Raw genomic sequence first — 15,963 nt, 5'->3', positions numbered from 1 at the left:
GTGGTTCCCTGATCTGGGGGACCCTGGGGGGAGAAGGGCCGGAGGAGGTGGGGTTCCAGGTGTCCCGGCCAGCTTGAGAAGCTTGAGAGTCACCCTTGTGGAGGTGCTGACTAGCCTGGAGCCACACTCCCAGAGCGGACGGCGTAGACTAGGCCAGAGACGCAGGATCCGGGCGGTGGGGGGCGGACAGCGCGGGAGGCAGAGTGCCGCCCCGCGACCCCGCGGGAGGGCGGGGGCTGGCAGTGCTGTCAGTCATGTGCTTCTGATAACTTACTCTGAAACCATTTCAAACTTGCAGAAACGTTACCAGACAGAAGAAAGAATGTCCACATTTGTTTTGTCCAGAGTCCCCCGTTGTGGACGGCTAACAGCATTTGCTCCATAATGCTTTCGTGTGTGTGTGCGGGCGCATGTGTGTGTTTTATAAAACCATGAGTTCATACCAGCACCTCCGATTCAATACCTTGGGGTTCCTTCTAACCTTGTCTTTTTCCATGTTTCTGAATATCTTGTTCGGGTCTCGTCCAGCTTCCGTGTTTCTAAACATCTTGTTCAGGGAGACGTCCACCCCCACCCCCACCCCCTTGCCTTCTCAGTCTGTGTCCTCGCCTCCTCGTCCGTGTGCTTACGTGACCAGCGCCGCCAGCTTCCCCGGGCTCTCCTCACTCCCGCATCTCTGTACCCGCAGCCCCCCAGGGCCCCGGCACCCCTCCAGCCCCTCTGCTGTGCCCCCCACGGCCTCGGGTAGCAGTTCCCACGTGGGGATGGGGAGGGGCAGGCAGAGGGGCTTCATGTGGATGAAGTGACTGAGGCACATCCTGGAAGCAGGTGGTTCACGGGCGAGGGGTCGGGGCTGGAGGGCAGCGTGCGGAGGCCCCTTACCAGAGGGCTGAACGGAGGGGTCTGGGAGGGCCCTAAGCAGCAGCAACCAGGAGAAGGAGTGAGACCAGAGTCCTCCCCGACGACCACCGCCTGACTCCTACCCCCTACCCCCCGCTTCTGGGAAGGGTCTGGGCCCCAGGGACGAGAGCTGTGCCCTCTGTGGAAGGACAGAGCCTGGGCTTGGGGTGCCAGAAGATGGACAGCTGGACCCGCTGGCCCCCACTCCACACCTCGGCCCCCAGCAGTCTCTCCACTTTGCCCCCCACAGTGGCCTGCGGGCCTGGCACCCACTTCAGCGGGGAGCCCAGCCAGTGTGTGCCGTGCCTGCCGGGAACCTACCAGGATGGGGTCGGCCAGCTCAGCTGCACACCATGCCCCAGCAGCGACGGGCTGGGCCTGGCTGGTGCCCGCAACGTGTCTGAGTGCGGAGGTGAGTAGGGGCCCAGCCTCGGAGGAGGGCAGGGCGGGGGGACGGGGCACCTCCTGCCTGCCCCGAGGTTCCCAAAGTCAAGCCCCGGGGGGGACGACAACGCAGCCGTACTTTCAGAGCGCACGGCAGACCCACAGCGCGTGCCTGAGTGCACGGCGGTGAGCAGGCGCTGGGTTGCTATTGGTGCTCTTCAGAACCCCCCATGCAGGTCGAAAAGGACTTTATAGTTGATCACTTGCTCACGAGGCAGCTTGTAGCGGAGGCTCCTAGTGCTTTATGGTTCACCAAACACGTGAGCCCTCGTGAAGCACCCATCAGGGCCAAAATGCTTTGTAGAGTGTGGCCAGACACTGGGCAAGAACTGTACCCTACGCAAAGAACTTCACAGTTTGCCCTGTATGTGGTTGGGAGGGCCCTTTCTCAGCTTACCAACCAGTTTGGTTTGCAAAGATTTTTTCCATTTACTACCCACACTTAACTCATCTGTGACTGGGCTCATCGCCTTCCCGCCATCAGTCTCCCTTCCCAGGCCATGTGGGGATTACCCAAGAGAATGGGGGAGGAAGGGTCTCCCTTAGGGCGCCAGTAACCTCCAGCCTTCTCTGGGGACAGAAGGGATCAGACCCGAGTCCCTGCAGCCTGGCCAGCTGCCCTCTGGCCCAGCGCCTTCCAGGAGTGTGGTCTCTGCCCCAGAGAGGCCCCTGTTGGTTGTGGTGGTTTAGTGGCTAAATGGTGTCCGACTCTTGCGACCCCATGGACAGCAGGCTCCTCTGCCCATGGGATTTTCCAGGCAAGAGTACTGGAATGGGTTGCCATTTCCTTCTCCAGGGGGTCTTCCCAAGTCAGGAATCGAACCCAGGTCTCCTGCATTGCAGACAGATTTCTTACCAACTGAGCTACGGGGAGAGGCCCCTGGGGGAGCAGCAAATTCCAGGGTCTGGGCTGAGGAAGCCCTAAGCACACACCTTGCTCAGCGCCAGGACAGACCCCACATCCTGACTCTGCTGGAATGTGTCGTCCCCTCCCTTTGTGTCAGCTGAGTCCTAGGGACCTCACAGGCCCCCCTGCCTCTGCTCAGACCCAGCCAGGCAGACAGACCAGGGAGCATCGGTTCAGTTTAGTTCAGTTCAGCTCAGTCGCTCAGTTGTGTCCGACTCTTTGTGACCCTATGGACTGCAGCACGCCAGGCCTCCCTGTCCATCACCAACTCCCGGAATTTACTCAAACTCATGTCCGTTGAGTCGGTGATGCCATCCAACCATCTCATCTTCTGTCATCCCCCTCTCCTCCCGCCTTCAATCTTTCCCAGCATCAGGGTCTTTTCCAAGGGAGCATCAGCCTTCAGCTTAGCTGCCCCTGGTCCCACATGACGACACAGCCTGGCCTGCCCCTCGGGCAGAGGCCCCTGAAATAAATGACGCCCCATCTCCACCCGTGGGGTCCGCCTTCCCAGGTCTACAGCAGGGGCGCTTCTCCTCACCCCGCAGCCCTCCCAGCGGGTAGGAGGAGAGGCGCCAGGCCTGGCCAAGGCCACACCACGTGTTCCTCCCCCTCCCCCAGCCCGGCTGCCTTCCCCGGGCAGCTGAGGGCTGAGCGGGGGGCAGGGCCCGAGCGAGGCGCCCCTCCCCCAGCCCGAGCTGTGGCCTCTGACTTCCAGGCCAGTGCTCTCCAGGCTCCTTCTCCACCGACGGCTTCAGGCCCTGCCAGGCCTGCCCCGCGGGCACCTACCAGCCTGAGCCTGGGCGCACAGGCTGCTTCCCCTGCGGAGGGGGCCTGCTCACCAAGCACGAGGGCACCACCTCCTTCCAGGACTGTGAGGCCAAAGGTGAGGACTCCCCGCACCGCGCTCCCACCCCTCTGCTCAGGGACAGTTTCCCTGGCGCCCCTCACTTCCTGCCGTGGCAAGCGTCCAGGGTCAGGGGAGGGGCCTGGAGCCCACAAGCAGGGGACGCTGGCGACCAGCTCTGGGCTGCACACGGGGACGGGGCCAGCAGGGGGCCAACCCACGCCCGCCCGAGGGTCTCGGACGAGCGGGTCAGGCAGGCGTAGCTGCTCCATTCTGGAGCTCTGGGCCCCCAGCCACCCGCCCCTCGAGGCACTGGGCTTTGCGCTGCGCTGGGAGGAGGTTGGGAGGGGAGGAAGTGCAGGAGGCAGAGGGGCAGTGGGATGAGGTCGGAGGTCAGAGATCAGAGGTCTTCGGTGCTGCCACGGTCACGTCCCCAACGCTCCACCCCCGCCCCAGGACTGGCTCTCCCAGCCCTGCCCACCCGCTGATGCCCCGACAGACTCTGAATCCTCCCAGCTGGCTCTGCAGACCTCAGCCCCCCACAGCTCCTGCCGGGGGTCCTGGCCTTTACTCTTGGCATCCCCCAAAAGTGTGTCTGGACCCCACTTCCTCTCCTCTCACTCTCTCCGAGCCCCCACCGGCCGGTCAGACGGCCACCCCAGAGCCCTCAGTGTGTGCTCCCGGCAGGCTGCCCGCGGGATCCCTGTGTTGCTGGAGCCCCAGTCTGTTCTCAGCGGCACGGCCCCCGCGGAGTGCTCTTCCTGCTCCCCCTTGGCCTGTGCCCAGGCCCAGCTCAGCCCGCATCCCGGGCCCCCGGCACTTGCTCCTGAGTCTGGGTAAACCCGTGAGCCCGCTGTCGGTAGCATCTCTTCACGGATGACGCGCTTGTCTCCAGGCCAGGCTCTCCCTGAACTCAGCTCTGCCCCACTGCCCACGACAGTTCCACGCTGTGTCTAACAAGCCCCTCAGAGTCCACGAGCCCAGGCCCCCTCCGGCGCCCGGCAGGCCCCCCGCCAGGTGCTCTAGGGAACCTCGGTGTCACCAAGTCCTCTCCTCTCTCCCCCCACCCCCAGTCTGTCTGCAACGTCTGCAGCTCTAGCTGCTAAACAGACCCAGGCAGTCTCAGCTTCTAAACTGACCCAGGCCGCCGCCAGCTCCCCCGATGGCCCTGACCCACCCTGCCCAGGCCTCCGCCCCAGCCCCCGCCCAGCTCCCCCGGAGCCCGCTCCCAGTGCGGCAGCCCGGGGCATGGGGAGGCTCCAGGTGGTCTTCCTCACTCAGAGGGAAGCCAGTCCTCTCTGTGACCCCGACCTCTGCTCCAGCCACCCCCTCTGTCGAGGTCAGCTCCGCATTCCTCAGGCCCCACGCCAGACCCGTCACTGCCTTCGCCCCAGCCTCCCTCCACGTGCGGCCCCAAGCATCTTCCATGTTACCTGCATGGAGGGTCAGACAGGCGCAGCCTGACAGGGAGCTGGCCCCGGGACAGGGCTCGGTCTGCCTGGCTCGCTCAGACCCCCGTGGTCCCCAGAGCACCCTGCACCATCGTGGAGGGGGTCCGGGAGCAGAGGGTCAGCCCGTTCAGGGCCTGGGCACGGGTGGGAGGAGGTCGCCCAGAGGTGGGGAAGGGCCTTGAACTCTGCTGAGTCAGCCATGGAGGGCAGGGAGCCCCAGGGAGAACGCCCACCCCGCCTCTTTCCCCCCGACAGTGCACTGCTCCCCCGGCCACCACTACAACACCACCACCCACCGCTGCATCCGCTGCCCCGTCGGCACCTACCAGCCCGAGTTCGGCCAGAACCACTGCGTCACCTGTCCGGGCAACACCAGCACGGACTTCGACGGCTCCACCAACGTCACACAGTGCAAAAGTGAGCGCTGCTCTTCCCACGGGGCGGGGGCGGGGGAGCGGGGGCTGCCGAGGGGGCTGGGGGCAGGCCGGGGGGCAGGGCGAGCCGAGACGTGGCAGTGTGTCCTCAGGGAGCCTGCTGACCCCTCCCTACTGCGTCACATCCGCACCGCATGGGGTGCGGTGCCCGGGTGTGGAGGGTGCAGCCGGCCTGGGCCCCGCCGAGCGGCGTGTCTGCGCTGTTGCTCGTGGGTGCCCGTGGCTCACCTGTGCCCAGCCAGGCCCCGCTCCAGGCTCTAGTCTGTGGGGGGAGAAGCCCTGGCCCAGCCGGGGAGGCTTGGGGGCAGCTGCCCAAGGGGACCCTGCAGCTCTGAAGGCTGCCCAGGGGCACAGACCAGAGGAGCCGAGCAACGGGAAGCAAGGTGCTCGGTGTATACAGGGTCCGGGTGCGGCGGGGAGACCAGATGGCCGCGCTGTGTCTGTAAGAGGCTCTGTTTCAGCCATGAGCAATGTGGGCAGCAGAAGCCAGTCTGCAAACAGGCCACCCCCTGGTCTCAAACCAGCACATCGTTTAGGCCCCACCCAGAAGATGCTGTCTTTAGGGGTTTCTGACTCGCTCTTCAGAGTCCTTTGGGGCCTGTTTTCTGGTATTTCACCTTTTCTCCAATCAGTTTCCAGCCTTTCCAGTTTTACCCCTTCTGGGGCTGCTGGTCACGGGTGGGACAGCCTAGAGGCCCGTGAAGGAGATTTAATCCTAGGGGTGGACTCTGTCCCCTGTGCCGGGGCTGCCCTTGCTGGGCACGCGGCCTCCCGGTGGAGCTCAGTAGAGTCAAGGTTTTAAATGTTTAAACGTCCTAATGTGGAAAAGCAGGGAAGTCAAGTCAGAGGGAAGCTTCTGGAATGATAAGGTGAAAATGACACATTTCCCAGAAATTAGGATGTGAGGAAGAGTTTTAAATGAAAACACAAGAGAAAATTACATATGTTTAATGTGTGCATGCTAAGTCGCTTCAGTCGTGTCTGACTCTTTGAGACCCCATGCACTGTAGCCCACCACGCTCCTCTGTCCATGGGATTCTCCAGACAAGAATACTAGAGTGGGTTGCCATTTCCTTCTCAAAGGTATCTTCCCAACCCAGGGATTGAACCCCGCACCTCCTGCGGCTCCTGCTTTGCAGGAGCCACCAGGGAAGTCTGTATATTTAGTATTTACACTCAGTTTTCTTTGCCTAACTTCTTTTTATGAGGTTAAGCTAGGAACCAGCTAGTTCATTCAAAAGTCACATTTGGCCTCTTGGTGGATGCACAGCTTAGCTTAAAAAGGAAAAGAAAAAGGGAGCGTGTCTCCTGCCCGGGCTGTGTGGCCCCTCAGCCTGCCTGCTCCGTGGGGAGGGCCGCACCTGGCACCTGGGGGGCTCTCGGGATGAAGACGAGTCAGTGGAGAGAAAGGGAACGTCCGGGCACAGGTGGCCTTGGCTGAGACCCGGGAGGGGAGCAGGGGCCTGGCAGGGAGCTGACAGCTGCAGGGCCCAGAGCCCGCCTGCCGGGGGTCGAGGGCGCCAGACGGGGAGGCCAGGATGAGGCCCCAGCCTCGGAGCTGCAGGTGAGGCCCCCAAGGGCACCCAGGAAGGAGCGGGGCAGCCAGGACGGGGTCCCTGAGGAAGGACCAGCCTGGGGCCTGGCCGAGGAGGAGGGCCCAGGAGGGGACGGGGCGCCTGCCAGCCCTCCCTGGGCCTCCTCGGCGGCGGAGGGCCAGCCGGCCTGACCAGGCCGCGGGCCACGGTGCCCACAGACCAGCACTGTGGCGGCGAGCTCGGCGACTACACGGGCTACATCGAGTCCCCCAACTACCCCGGCGACTACCCGGCCAACGCCGAGTGCGTGTGGCACATCTCACCGCCCCCCAAGCGCCGGATCCTCGTCGTGGTCCCCGAGATCTTCCTGCCCATCGAGGACGAGTGTGGCGACGTCCTGGTCATGAGGAAGAGCGGTACGTGCCCGTCCAGGCACTCGTGTCTGACCCTGAGGGCTGGGCTTTCCAGCAGGGCAGGGAAAGCATCGGGAGAGCCTGGGGCGTGCCCTCCACCTGGGAATTGAGGACCTGCCAGACCCGGTCTCGGCACTGACCGCCAGCCACTCCCCGCCTCCGTTGTCCCCCCCACCCCGCCACACCACCCCCTAGGGTGAGCCCCAGGAGCACCCCTGTCCCGCAGGGCCTTTCAGGGCTGGTGAAGGGCCAGGCTGGGCTCTCACACGGGGCCCCAGGGCCCACCCCCGCCCTCTGCGGCCGGCTGGCTCGCCACCCCATGGGGGCTCAGGGTGAGACTTCAGGTGGCAGGGCCGGCCCGTCAGCGGCGGGTGAGCAGCAGTGCGTGCCCAGAGGCCACGGCTGCAGGAAGGGCGAGGGGTCCTGAGTCCCCAGGGACCGGGTAGAACCCCCTCCCCCCAACAGCGTGTGCCTCCGCCAGGGGCGGGGGCCCTCCCCACCGAGGTAGGACCACAGCGCCCACCGGGAGCGAGCCCCAGGTCAGAATGTTAGGGAAGGAGGAGGGGGACACGGCGGCACCGAGGTGCCTGCCCCGGGACCTGGGATGAGGAGCAGGAGAGCGGGACACGGGGGTGCGGGGGCCCCGGAGAGCGGGGGGACGGGGTTGCGGAGGCCCCGGAGAGCGGGGGCACGGGGGTGCGGAGGCCCCGGAGAGCGGGGGGACGGGGGTGCGGAGGGCCCGGAGAGCGGGGGCACGGGGGTGCGGGGGCCTCGGAGAACAGGGGGACGGGGGTGCGGAGGCCTCGGAGAGCGGGGGGACGGGGGTGCGGAGGCCTCGGAGAGCGGGGGGACGGGGGTGTGGGGGCCTTGTCCCCTGTGTGCTGCGTGGTTCACAGGGGCCTGCGTCACCCCCTCCGCGTCGCTGACGAGCAGCAATGCCCCCTGCCCCATCTCTGCGTGTGAATGAGGCGTCGAGGCCAGGACGAGCGAGGCACCTGCCCGGGCTCCTCCAGCCAGTCAGCCCAGTCCGGGACCATCCCCGCCCACTGCCCTCCCTGCCTCCCCCGTCCCCAGCATCTCCCCCTCTGTGCATCCCCAGGGCCGGGTTCTAGGGGGCCACCCTCTTCCACCTCTCGAGAGCCTCAGGAGAGCTCCCCAGGGAGCAGGGAGGACTAGGGCACCCTTCGGTCAGCGCCAGGCACCCCAAGGGCCAGCCGGCTCACCCTTGCTCATCCGCTCACAGCACAAGGGGCTGACCCTCCCCCTCCCCCCAGCCCCAGCTCCGTCCTGGGTGCAGGCATGAGCCCTGTCCTTAATGAGCAGGTGGCAGGGAGACAGTGACCAGTCTGTAGAAAGGGGCTGAAATACAATGTTCTCCAGATCACAGAGGAAACATGGTAGGAGTGGAGCAGTCAGGAAGGCTTCCTGGAGGAGGGGGCACGGACACTGGTCTCAGAGGGACACAGGACCTGGGGTTGAGGATGGGGAAGGGCATTTGAGGCGAGGGGACACGAGCGGGGACTAGAGAGCTGGAGAGTTTGGGGGCCTGGGTGCCGCAGGTGCTGCCTGGCTGCATGCTGGGGATGCAGGCAGGCAGGGACAGGTGAGGCTGTGGATCCGGGGCAGCTCAACCGTGACGCGTCTCCGCCCCCAGCCTCACCCACATCCATCACCACCTATGAGACCTGCCAGACCTACGAGAGGCCCATCGCCTTCACCTCCCGCTCCCGGAAGCTCTGGATCCAGTTCAAATCCAATGAAGGCAACAGCGGCAAAGGGTTCCAAGTGCCCTACGTCACCTATGACGGTGAGTGTGGCCATCCTGCCCACCCAGCCCGGCCCTGGGGGCACAGACCGATCCCACATCGCCGGCCTCGGGGAGCTCCAGCCGTGGGGGAGGGTGGGGTCCCGACAGGCCCCACGAGCGGTACGGGTGGTGTCCACAGGCCTCCATGGGAGGCGCTGCCCAGGCAGGGTTTGGGGGGTTGGAGAGCGTATTCTAGGGGGAGACCGGTGTGGGTGGGGAAGACAAAGCCCACAGTGTGAGGCCCCGGGGGAGGGCAGAGGCTGACGGTGAGCAGGGGGCACGCGGGCCCCTCGCCCTCCGCCCCTGCCCTCACCTGCCTTCCTTCCCCCTCTGCGGGTCCCGGGTTCCGCAGAGGACTACCAGCAGCTGATCGAAGACATCGTCCGTGACGGACGGCTCTACGCCTCGGAGAATCACCAGGAAATTTTGAAAGTGAGTGAGCTTCTCTCTGGGAGGCGATCCTGTAATCCTGGGCTGATCAGGGGCCCCTCCGCCCCCAGCCTGGACCTCAGCCCCATGCTGACATGAGGCAAGGAGAGCCGTCCCAGGAGGAGAGAAGGTGGCGGCTCGGGCCGGGGGCCAGGCTGGCCCAGCAGCCGTCCTTCTGGCCCGGGACCTGCTGGCGTGCCTCTGGGCAGGCTCCTTACGAGCTTTCAGCCTCGCTTTCCCCGTCTGTGAAATGGGGAGCCCATGACAGGGTGGTGTCTGACATCAGGAGAGTCCTCCACCACCCTCCGCATCCTGTGCACGTCCGGAGAAGCAGAGCCCCCCAGTCATGCGGGGGGCTGTGGCCGTCCCACGGCGGGCGCTGACCGAGTCAGGGCCTGGGTTCTCACTGTGCAGAGCCAGCCCCAGGGATCTACTTGGGGTCTGGGGGTCCGGCCCCATCCCAGCCCCTGAGCGGACAGCGCCTCCCGCCTGGGAGTCGAGGGTGGCGTGGAAGACCAGAGCGGGCCAGCCAGCCCCCACCCCGACTCCTGCTCCAGCTGCCGCCTCCTCCCCGCTCCTGACCCCAGGCAAGCCCTTCTGAGCCCAGCCTGGAGCCTGAAACAGAGCGGCTCACAGAGCCTTCCCGCAGGCCTGGCGTGCTCCTGCACCCCGCAGGCAGTTTGTGAGCCAAGAGGTCTGACCCGTGCTGCCGTACCCTGACAAGACCTGGGGGTCTTGGAGCACAAAGCCCCTCATCTCCCTCCTCGGGTGCCTGTCTGTTGAGCAGGAACTGGAGGGTCCCTGGCCTCCCCGCACCTGCCCGGTTGACGGTACCTGACTCCCCTCCTCACCCCGGCCCTCTGCCGTCAGCTCCAGAGCTCCAGGTGTCCCCACCCCTGAAGTCCAGGCCTTGGCCAGCACGGCCCAGCCTGGCGGGGCCGCCGCCTGCCTCCACAGCGGCTCTCAGGCCTCCACTCCCCACTCCCTGGCCTCGGCCTCCCAGGAACGTTCTTCCCACCCTCTGCTCAGCGCACGCCCTTCCATCCTGCTGCTCTCAGTTCGGGCTTCCTCTGGGCAGCCTGCTTGGACCTCCATAGCCAGGTCGCATTCGGAGGCGCCACGTGGTCCCCTTTTCGGCCAGCAGGCCTGCAGTTCATCACAGGCTTGTCCTGTTTTTGCCGGTTCCCCCCAACTCCCCGCGGGGGGAACGGAGCTGCAGGGCTTCCTGCTCAGCCCTGTGTCTCTGGCACCTGGCGCTGCACCCAGCATGTGGGAGGAGCCCCACCAGTGTTTCCTGGGGTGTGGGCGCATGTGTGCACGTGGGAGTGTGTGTGTGTGTGCGCGTGCACACCCACATACTGGGACGAGCCACACCCCAAGACGGCCAGTGGAGATGACGAGCACGTGCGCCAGGCAGTACGCGGTGCGGTGGCTGCCGGTCACTGAGCACGTCCTACCAAGCCTGGGGGCCCTGGGGGGCCACAGCCAGCCTCAGGCCCACCCTGAGGGTTCTCCTCCAAGCAGGCATCGCCACACTTTACAGATGGACACTTGGGCTGGGACAGGGGCCCCCCTGGTGAGTGACGGCGCCTGAGTGCAGGCCACCCGGGCCTGTGCCGAGCGCCCCCGGGCGGGGCTACTTGCTCTCAGGATTGCACTCCTCACCCTGAGACAGGAATCATCACCCCTCATGGGTGAAAAGGGCATCCTTAGAGCAGCAGAGCCATCCCCAGGGTTGAGGAGCTGGGGGAGATGGTGGGGGGACTGTAGGGGAGACGGTGGGGGACTGTAGGGGGAGATGGTGGGGGACTGTCGGGGCGAAGGTGGGGGACTGTCGGGGCGACGGTGGGGGGACTGTCGGGGCGACGGTGGGGGACTGTAGGGGGAGACATCGGGGGGACTGTAGGGGAGACAGTGGGGGACTGTAGGGGAGACGGTGGGGGACTGTAGGGGCGACGGTGGGGGGACTGTAGGGGCGACGGTGGGGGGACTGTCGGGGCGACGGTGGGGGACTGTAGGGGGAGACATCGGGGGGACTGTAGGGGAGACAGTGGGGGACTGTAGGGGAGACGGTGGGGGACTGTAGGAGGAGATGGTGGGGGACTGTAGGGGGAGATGGTGGGGGACTGTCGGGGCGAAGGTGGGGGACTGTCGGGGCGACGGTGGGGGGACTGTCGGGGCGACGGTGGGGGACTGTAGGGGGAGACATCGGGGGGACTGTAGGGGAGACAGTGGGGGACTGTAGGGGCGACGGTGGGGGACTGTAGGGGCGACGGTGGGGGGACTGTCGGGGAGACGGTGGGGGACTGTCGGGGAGACGGTGGGGGACTGTAGGGGGAGACGGTGGGGGGACTGTAGGGGAGACGGTGGGGGACTGTAGGAGGAGACGGTGGGGGACTGTAGGGGGAGACGGTGGGGGACTGTAGGGGAGACGGTGGGGGACTGTAGGGGAGACGGCGGGGGGACTGTAGGGGGAGACGGCGGGGGGACTGTAGGGGAGACGGCGGGGGACTGTAGGAGGAGACGGCGGGGGACTGTAGGGGGCGACGGCGGGGGACTGTAGGGGCGACGGCGGGGGACTGTAGGGGGCGACGGTGTGGGGACTGTAGGGGCGACGGTGGGGGACTGTAGGGGGCGACGGTGGGGGTCTGTAGGGGAGACGGTGGGGGACTGTAGGAGGAGACGGTGGGGGACTGTAGGGGGCGACGGTGGGGGACTGTAGGGGCGACGGTGGGGGACTGTAGGGGCGACGGTGGGGGGACTGTAGGGGAGACGGTGGGGGACTGTAGGGGGAGACGGTGGGGGGACTGTCGGGGAGACGGTGGGGGACTGTAGGAGGAGACGGTGGGGGACTGTAGGGGGAGACGGTGGGGGACTGTAGGGGAGACGGTGGGGGACTGTAGGGGAGACGGTGGGGGGACTGTAGGGGAGACGGTGGGGGGACTGTAGGAGGAGACGGTGGGGGACTGTAGGGGCGACGGTGGGGGACTGTAGGGGGCGACGGTGTGGGGACTGTAGGGGCGACGGTGGGGGACTGTAGGGGCGACGGTGGGGGGACTGTCGGGGAGACGGTGGGGGGACTGTCGGGGGAGACGGTGGGGGACTGTCGGGGGAGACGGTGGGGGTCTGTCGGGGCGACGGTGGGGGGACTGTCGGGGCGACGTCGGGGGACTGTAGGGGGCGACGTCGGGGGGACTGTAGGGGGCGACGTCGGGGGGACTGTCGGGGGAGACGTCGGGGGGACTGTCGGGGAGACGGCGGGGGGACTGTAGGGGGAGACGGCGGGGGGACTGTCGGGGCGACGGCGGGGGGACTGTCGGGGCGACGGCGGGGGGACTGTCGGGGCGACGGCGGGGGGACTGTAGGGGGAGACGGCGGGGGGACTGTAGGGGAGACGGTGGGGGACTGTAGGAGGAGACGGTGGGGGACTGTAGGGGGAGACGGTGGGGGACTGTAGGGGAGACGGTGGGGGACTGTAGGGGAGACGGTGGGGGACTGTAGGGGGAGACGGTGGGGGACTGTAGGGGCGACGGTGGGGGACTGTAGGGGGCGACGGTGTGGGGACTGTAGGGGAGACGGTGGGGGGACTGTAGGGGAGACGGTGGGGGACTGTCGGAGGAGACGGTGGGGGACTGTCGGGGGAGACGGTGGGGGTCTGTCGGGGGAGACGGTGGGGGTCTGTCGGGGAGACGGTGGGGGGACTGTCGGGGAGACGGCGGGGGGACTGTCGGGGTCGACGGCGGGGGGACTGTAGGGGGAGACGGCGGGGGGACTGTAGGGGGAGACGGCGGGGGGACTGTAGGGGAGACGGCGGGGGGACTGTAGGGGAGACGGCGGGGGGACTGTAGGGGCGACGGCGGGGGGACTGTAGGGGGCGACGTCGGGGGGACTGTAGGGGGCGACTGTGGGGGGGACTGTCAGGGAGACGGTGGGGGACTGTAGGGGGCGACGTTGGGGGGACTGTAGGGGGCGACGTTGGGGGACTGTAGGGGCGACGTTGGGGGACTGTAGGGGCGACGTTGGGGGACTGTAGGGGGCGACGGTGGGGGGACTGTAGGGGCGACGGCGGGGGACTGTCGGGGAGACGGTGGGGGACTGTCGGGGGCGACGGTGGGGGACTGTAGGGGGCGACGGTGCGGGGACTGTAGGGGGCGACGGTGCGGGGACTGTAGGGGGCGACGGTGCGGGGACTGTAGGGGAGACGGTGCGGGGACTGTAGGGGAGACGGTGGGGGACTGTAGGGGAGACGGTGGGGGACTGTAGGGGAGACGGTGGGGGACTGTAGGGGAGACGGTGCGGGGACTGTAGGGGGAGACGGTGCGGGGACTGTAGGGGAGACGGTGGGGGACTGTAGGGGGAGACGGTGGGGGGACTGTAGGGGGAGACGGTGGGGGGACTGTCGGGGGAGACGGTGGGGGACTGTCGGGGGAGACGGTGGGGGACTGTCGGGGCGACGGTGGGGGGACTGTCGGGGGTGACGCTGGGGGGACTGTCGGGGAGACGGTGGGGGACTGTCGGGGAGACGGTGGGGGACTGTAGGGGGAGACGGTGCGGGACAGTAGGGGGAGACGGTGCGGGACAGTAGGGGGAGACGGTGCGGGACTGTAGGGGAGACGGTGCGGGGACTGTAGGGGCGACGGCGGGGGGACTGTAGGGGCGACGGCGGGGGGACTGTAGGGGCGACGGCGGGGGGACTGTCGGGGCGACGGCGGGGGGACTGTAGGGGAGACGGCGGGGGGACTGTAGGGGAGACGGTGGGGGACTGTAGGGGGAGACGGTGGGGGGACTGTAGGGGAGATGGTGGGGGACTGTAGGGGGAGACGGTGGGGGACTGTAGGGGGAGACGGTGGGGGACTGTAGGGGAGACGGTGGGGGACTGTAGGGGGAGACGGTGGGGGGACTGTAGGGGAGACGGTGGGGGACTGTAGGGGGAGACGGTGGGGGACTGTAGGGGGAGACGGTGGGGGACTGTAGGGGCGACGGTGGGGGACTGTAGGGGGCGACGGTGGGGGACTGTAGGGGCGACGGTGGGGGACTGTAGGGGGCGACGGTGGGGGGACTGTAGGGGAGACGGTGGGGGACTGTCGGGGGAGACGGTGGGGGTCTGTCGGGGAGACGGTGGGGGGACTGTCGGGGAGACGGTGGGGGACTGTAGGGGGCGACGTCGGGGGGACTGTCGGGGGCGACGTCGGGGGACTGTCGGGGGCGACGGTGGGGGGACTGTAGGGGCGACGGTGGGGGGACTGTAGGGGCGACGGTGGGGGGACTGTAGGGGGAGACGGTGGGGGGACTGTAGGGGAGACGGTGGGGGGACTGTAGGTGGAGACGGTGGGGGGACTGTAGGGGCGACAGTGGGGGGACTGTAGGGGGAGACGGCGGGGGGACTGTAGGGGGAGACGGCGGGGGGACTGTAGGGGAGACGGCAGGGGGACTGTAGGGGGAGACGTCGGGGGGACTGGACGGGGAGAAGGTGGGGGGTCGGTTCAGCTCCAAAGCTTCACTCTCCACTCCACATGCTCTCCTTTTCAGCACAGTTGGTTTGTCTTGTTTTGTTTTTGCAACATACCCTTTTAAGATAAAATGTCAGTGGAACTCCAGGAGTTAGAGCCAGGAGACTTTTAAAAAACCAGTGAGGCTGTTATAACTGCATCACTGTGCATGGCAGAGCCTGTAGGGCCCTGAAACCCACCAGCCAGCCCAGCTGTGTCCCTGCGGACACCCTCAGGCCCCTTCAGGGCCCTGGGCATTGCAGAGGCGAGTGGCCAGGGGCTCCCCCAACCCAGCCTGGCCCCAGGCCCCTCACGCCAGGCCTCGCCGTGTTTTGCAGGACAAGAAGCTGATCAAGGCCCTCTTCGACGTGTTGGCGCACCCCCAGAACTACTTCAAGTACACAGCCCAGGAGTCCAAGGAGATGTTTCCTCGCTCCTTCATCAAACTACTGCGCTCCAAGGTGTCCCGGTTCCTGCGGCCCTACAAGTAACGCGGGGACGGCGGCCCTGCTTGGGTGCCGGCTGCCCGGGGAGGGGAGAGCCCTTCCACAGTCGAAGCCGAAGGCGGATCCGCGGGCCCCCCACACTGCTTGGGAACCACCGACCAGCCCGTGGATGGCGAGACCACGTCCAGGCCAAGACCCCAGCCCAGCTGCCCTCCTCCGACGCCGCCCCGGTGGGAGAACGTTGCTCAAGGCAGCCTTTCTGGCTCCCTCCCTTGCTCTGCCTGTTCCGGTCCAGAACTTTGAGCACGCCTGCTGCTCCCGGGCCGGTCCCAGGGGATGCCCGCCAGGCCGGGACCTTGGCCACCAGCTGGGCAGCACGTGTGCCCTCTGCCTGGCACTCTGGGGGAGGGAGGGGCCGTGGCTGCCATGTCTCAGGGAGGCGCTCAGAGGCAGAACCCGGGACGGGAGGCAAGGCCGTGGAAGGAGGGGTGCGTGAAGGCTCGGCTGGGGGCTCCGATAAGCCGGGCTCGGTGCCTGCAGAGCGTCCGCACCCGCAGGCACCTCTGGGTCACGGAGCCCAGGCCCCAAGCAAGCGTGTTGTCGGGGTCTCAGGATTCTCTGATGGGACTGGAGAGAGGAGCTAGGAGGGGAGAATGTGGATTGGTGCCTCCCCAGGACAGAGCATCTGACTGAGCACTATGCGTGTGTAAATATAAATACAAAGATATATATGCTTCTATCTGCGGGCACGGAGGGAACTGCTCTCCAGTAACGCTAAGTACGCATCGCCACCCCTTCTCCCGTGAGCCAGCGTGAGCCCAGCTGTCACCGACGCCCCCGACCGAGGAAACAGCTTCTGCA

The 15,963-nt window shown here is 66.7% G+C and overlaps 1 protein-coding gene across 2 annotated transcripts in view; it reads left to right on the top strand.

Moving 5' to 3' along the window:
• The window catches only part of SCUBE1 (signal peptide, CUB domain and EGF like domain containing 1), a 129,492-nt gene extending 113,871 nt beyond the window's left edge, over positions 1 to 15,621 (top strand). For both annotated transcript variants that reach the window (XM_065924171.1, XM_065924160.1), the window contains 7 exons: positions 1,151 to 1,312; positions 2,970 to 3,137; positions 4,805 to 4,966; positions 6,737 to 6,934; positions 8,586 to 8,738; positions 9,091 to 9,170; positions 14,995 to 15,621. In XM_065924171.1, the coding sequence (XP_065780243.1) occupies positions 1,151 to 1,312; positions 2,970 to 3,137; positions 4,805 to 4,966; positions 6,737 to 6,934; positions 8,586 to 8,738; positions 9,091 to 9,170; positions 14,995 to 15,147 (1,076 nt within the window). In that variant the 3' untranslated portion in view covers positions 15,148 to 15,621. The remainder of the gene's footprint in view (positions 1 to 1,150; positions 1,313 to 2,969; positions 3,138 to 4,804; positions 4,967 to 6,736; positions 6,935 to 8,585; positions 8,739 to 9,090; positions 9,171 to 14,994) is intronic.
• Positions 15,622 to 15,963: the final 342 nt, after the last annotated feature.

Source organism: Muntiacus reevesi, chromosome 1 (genome assembly GCF_963930625.1).
Source record: "Muntiacus reevesi chromosome 1, mMunRee1.1, whole genome shotgun sequence".
NCBI lineage: Eukaryota > Metazoa > Chordata > Mammalia > Artiodactyla > Cervidae > Muntiacus > Muntiacus reevesi.
Note: the sequence above shows the minus strand (reverse complement) of the source record. Positions and strands in the feature narration are given on the sequence as shown.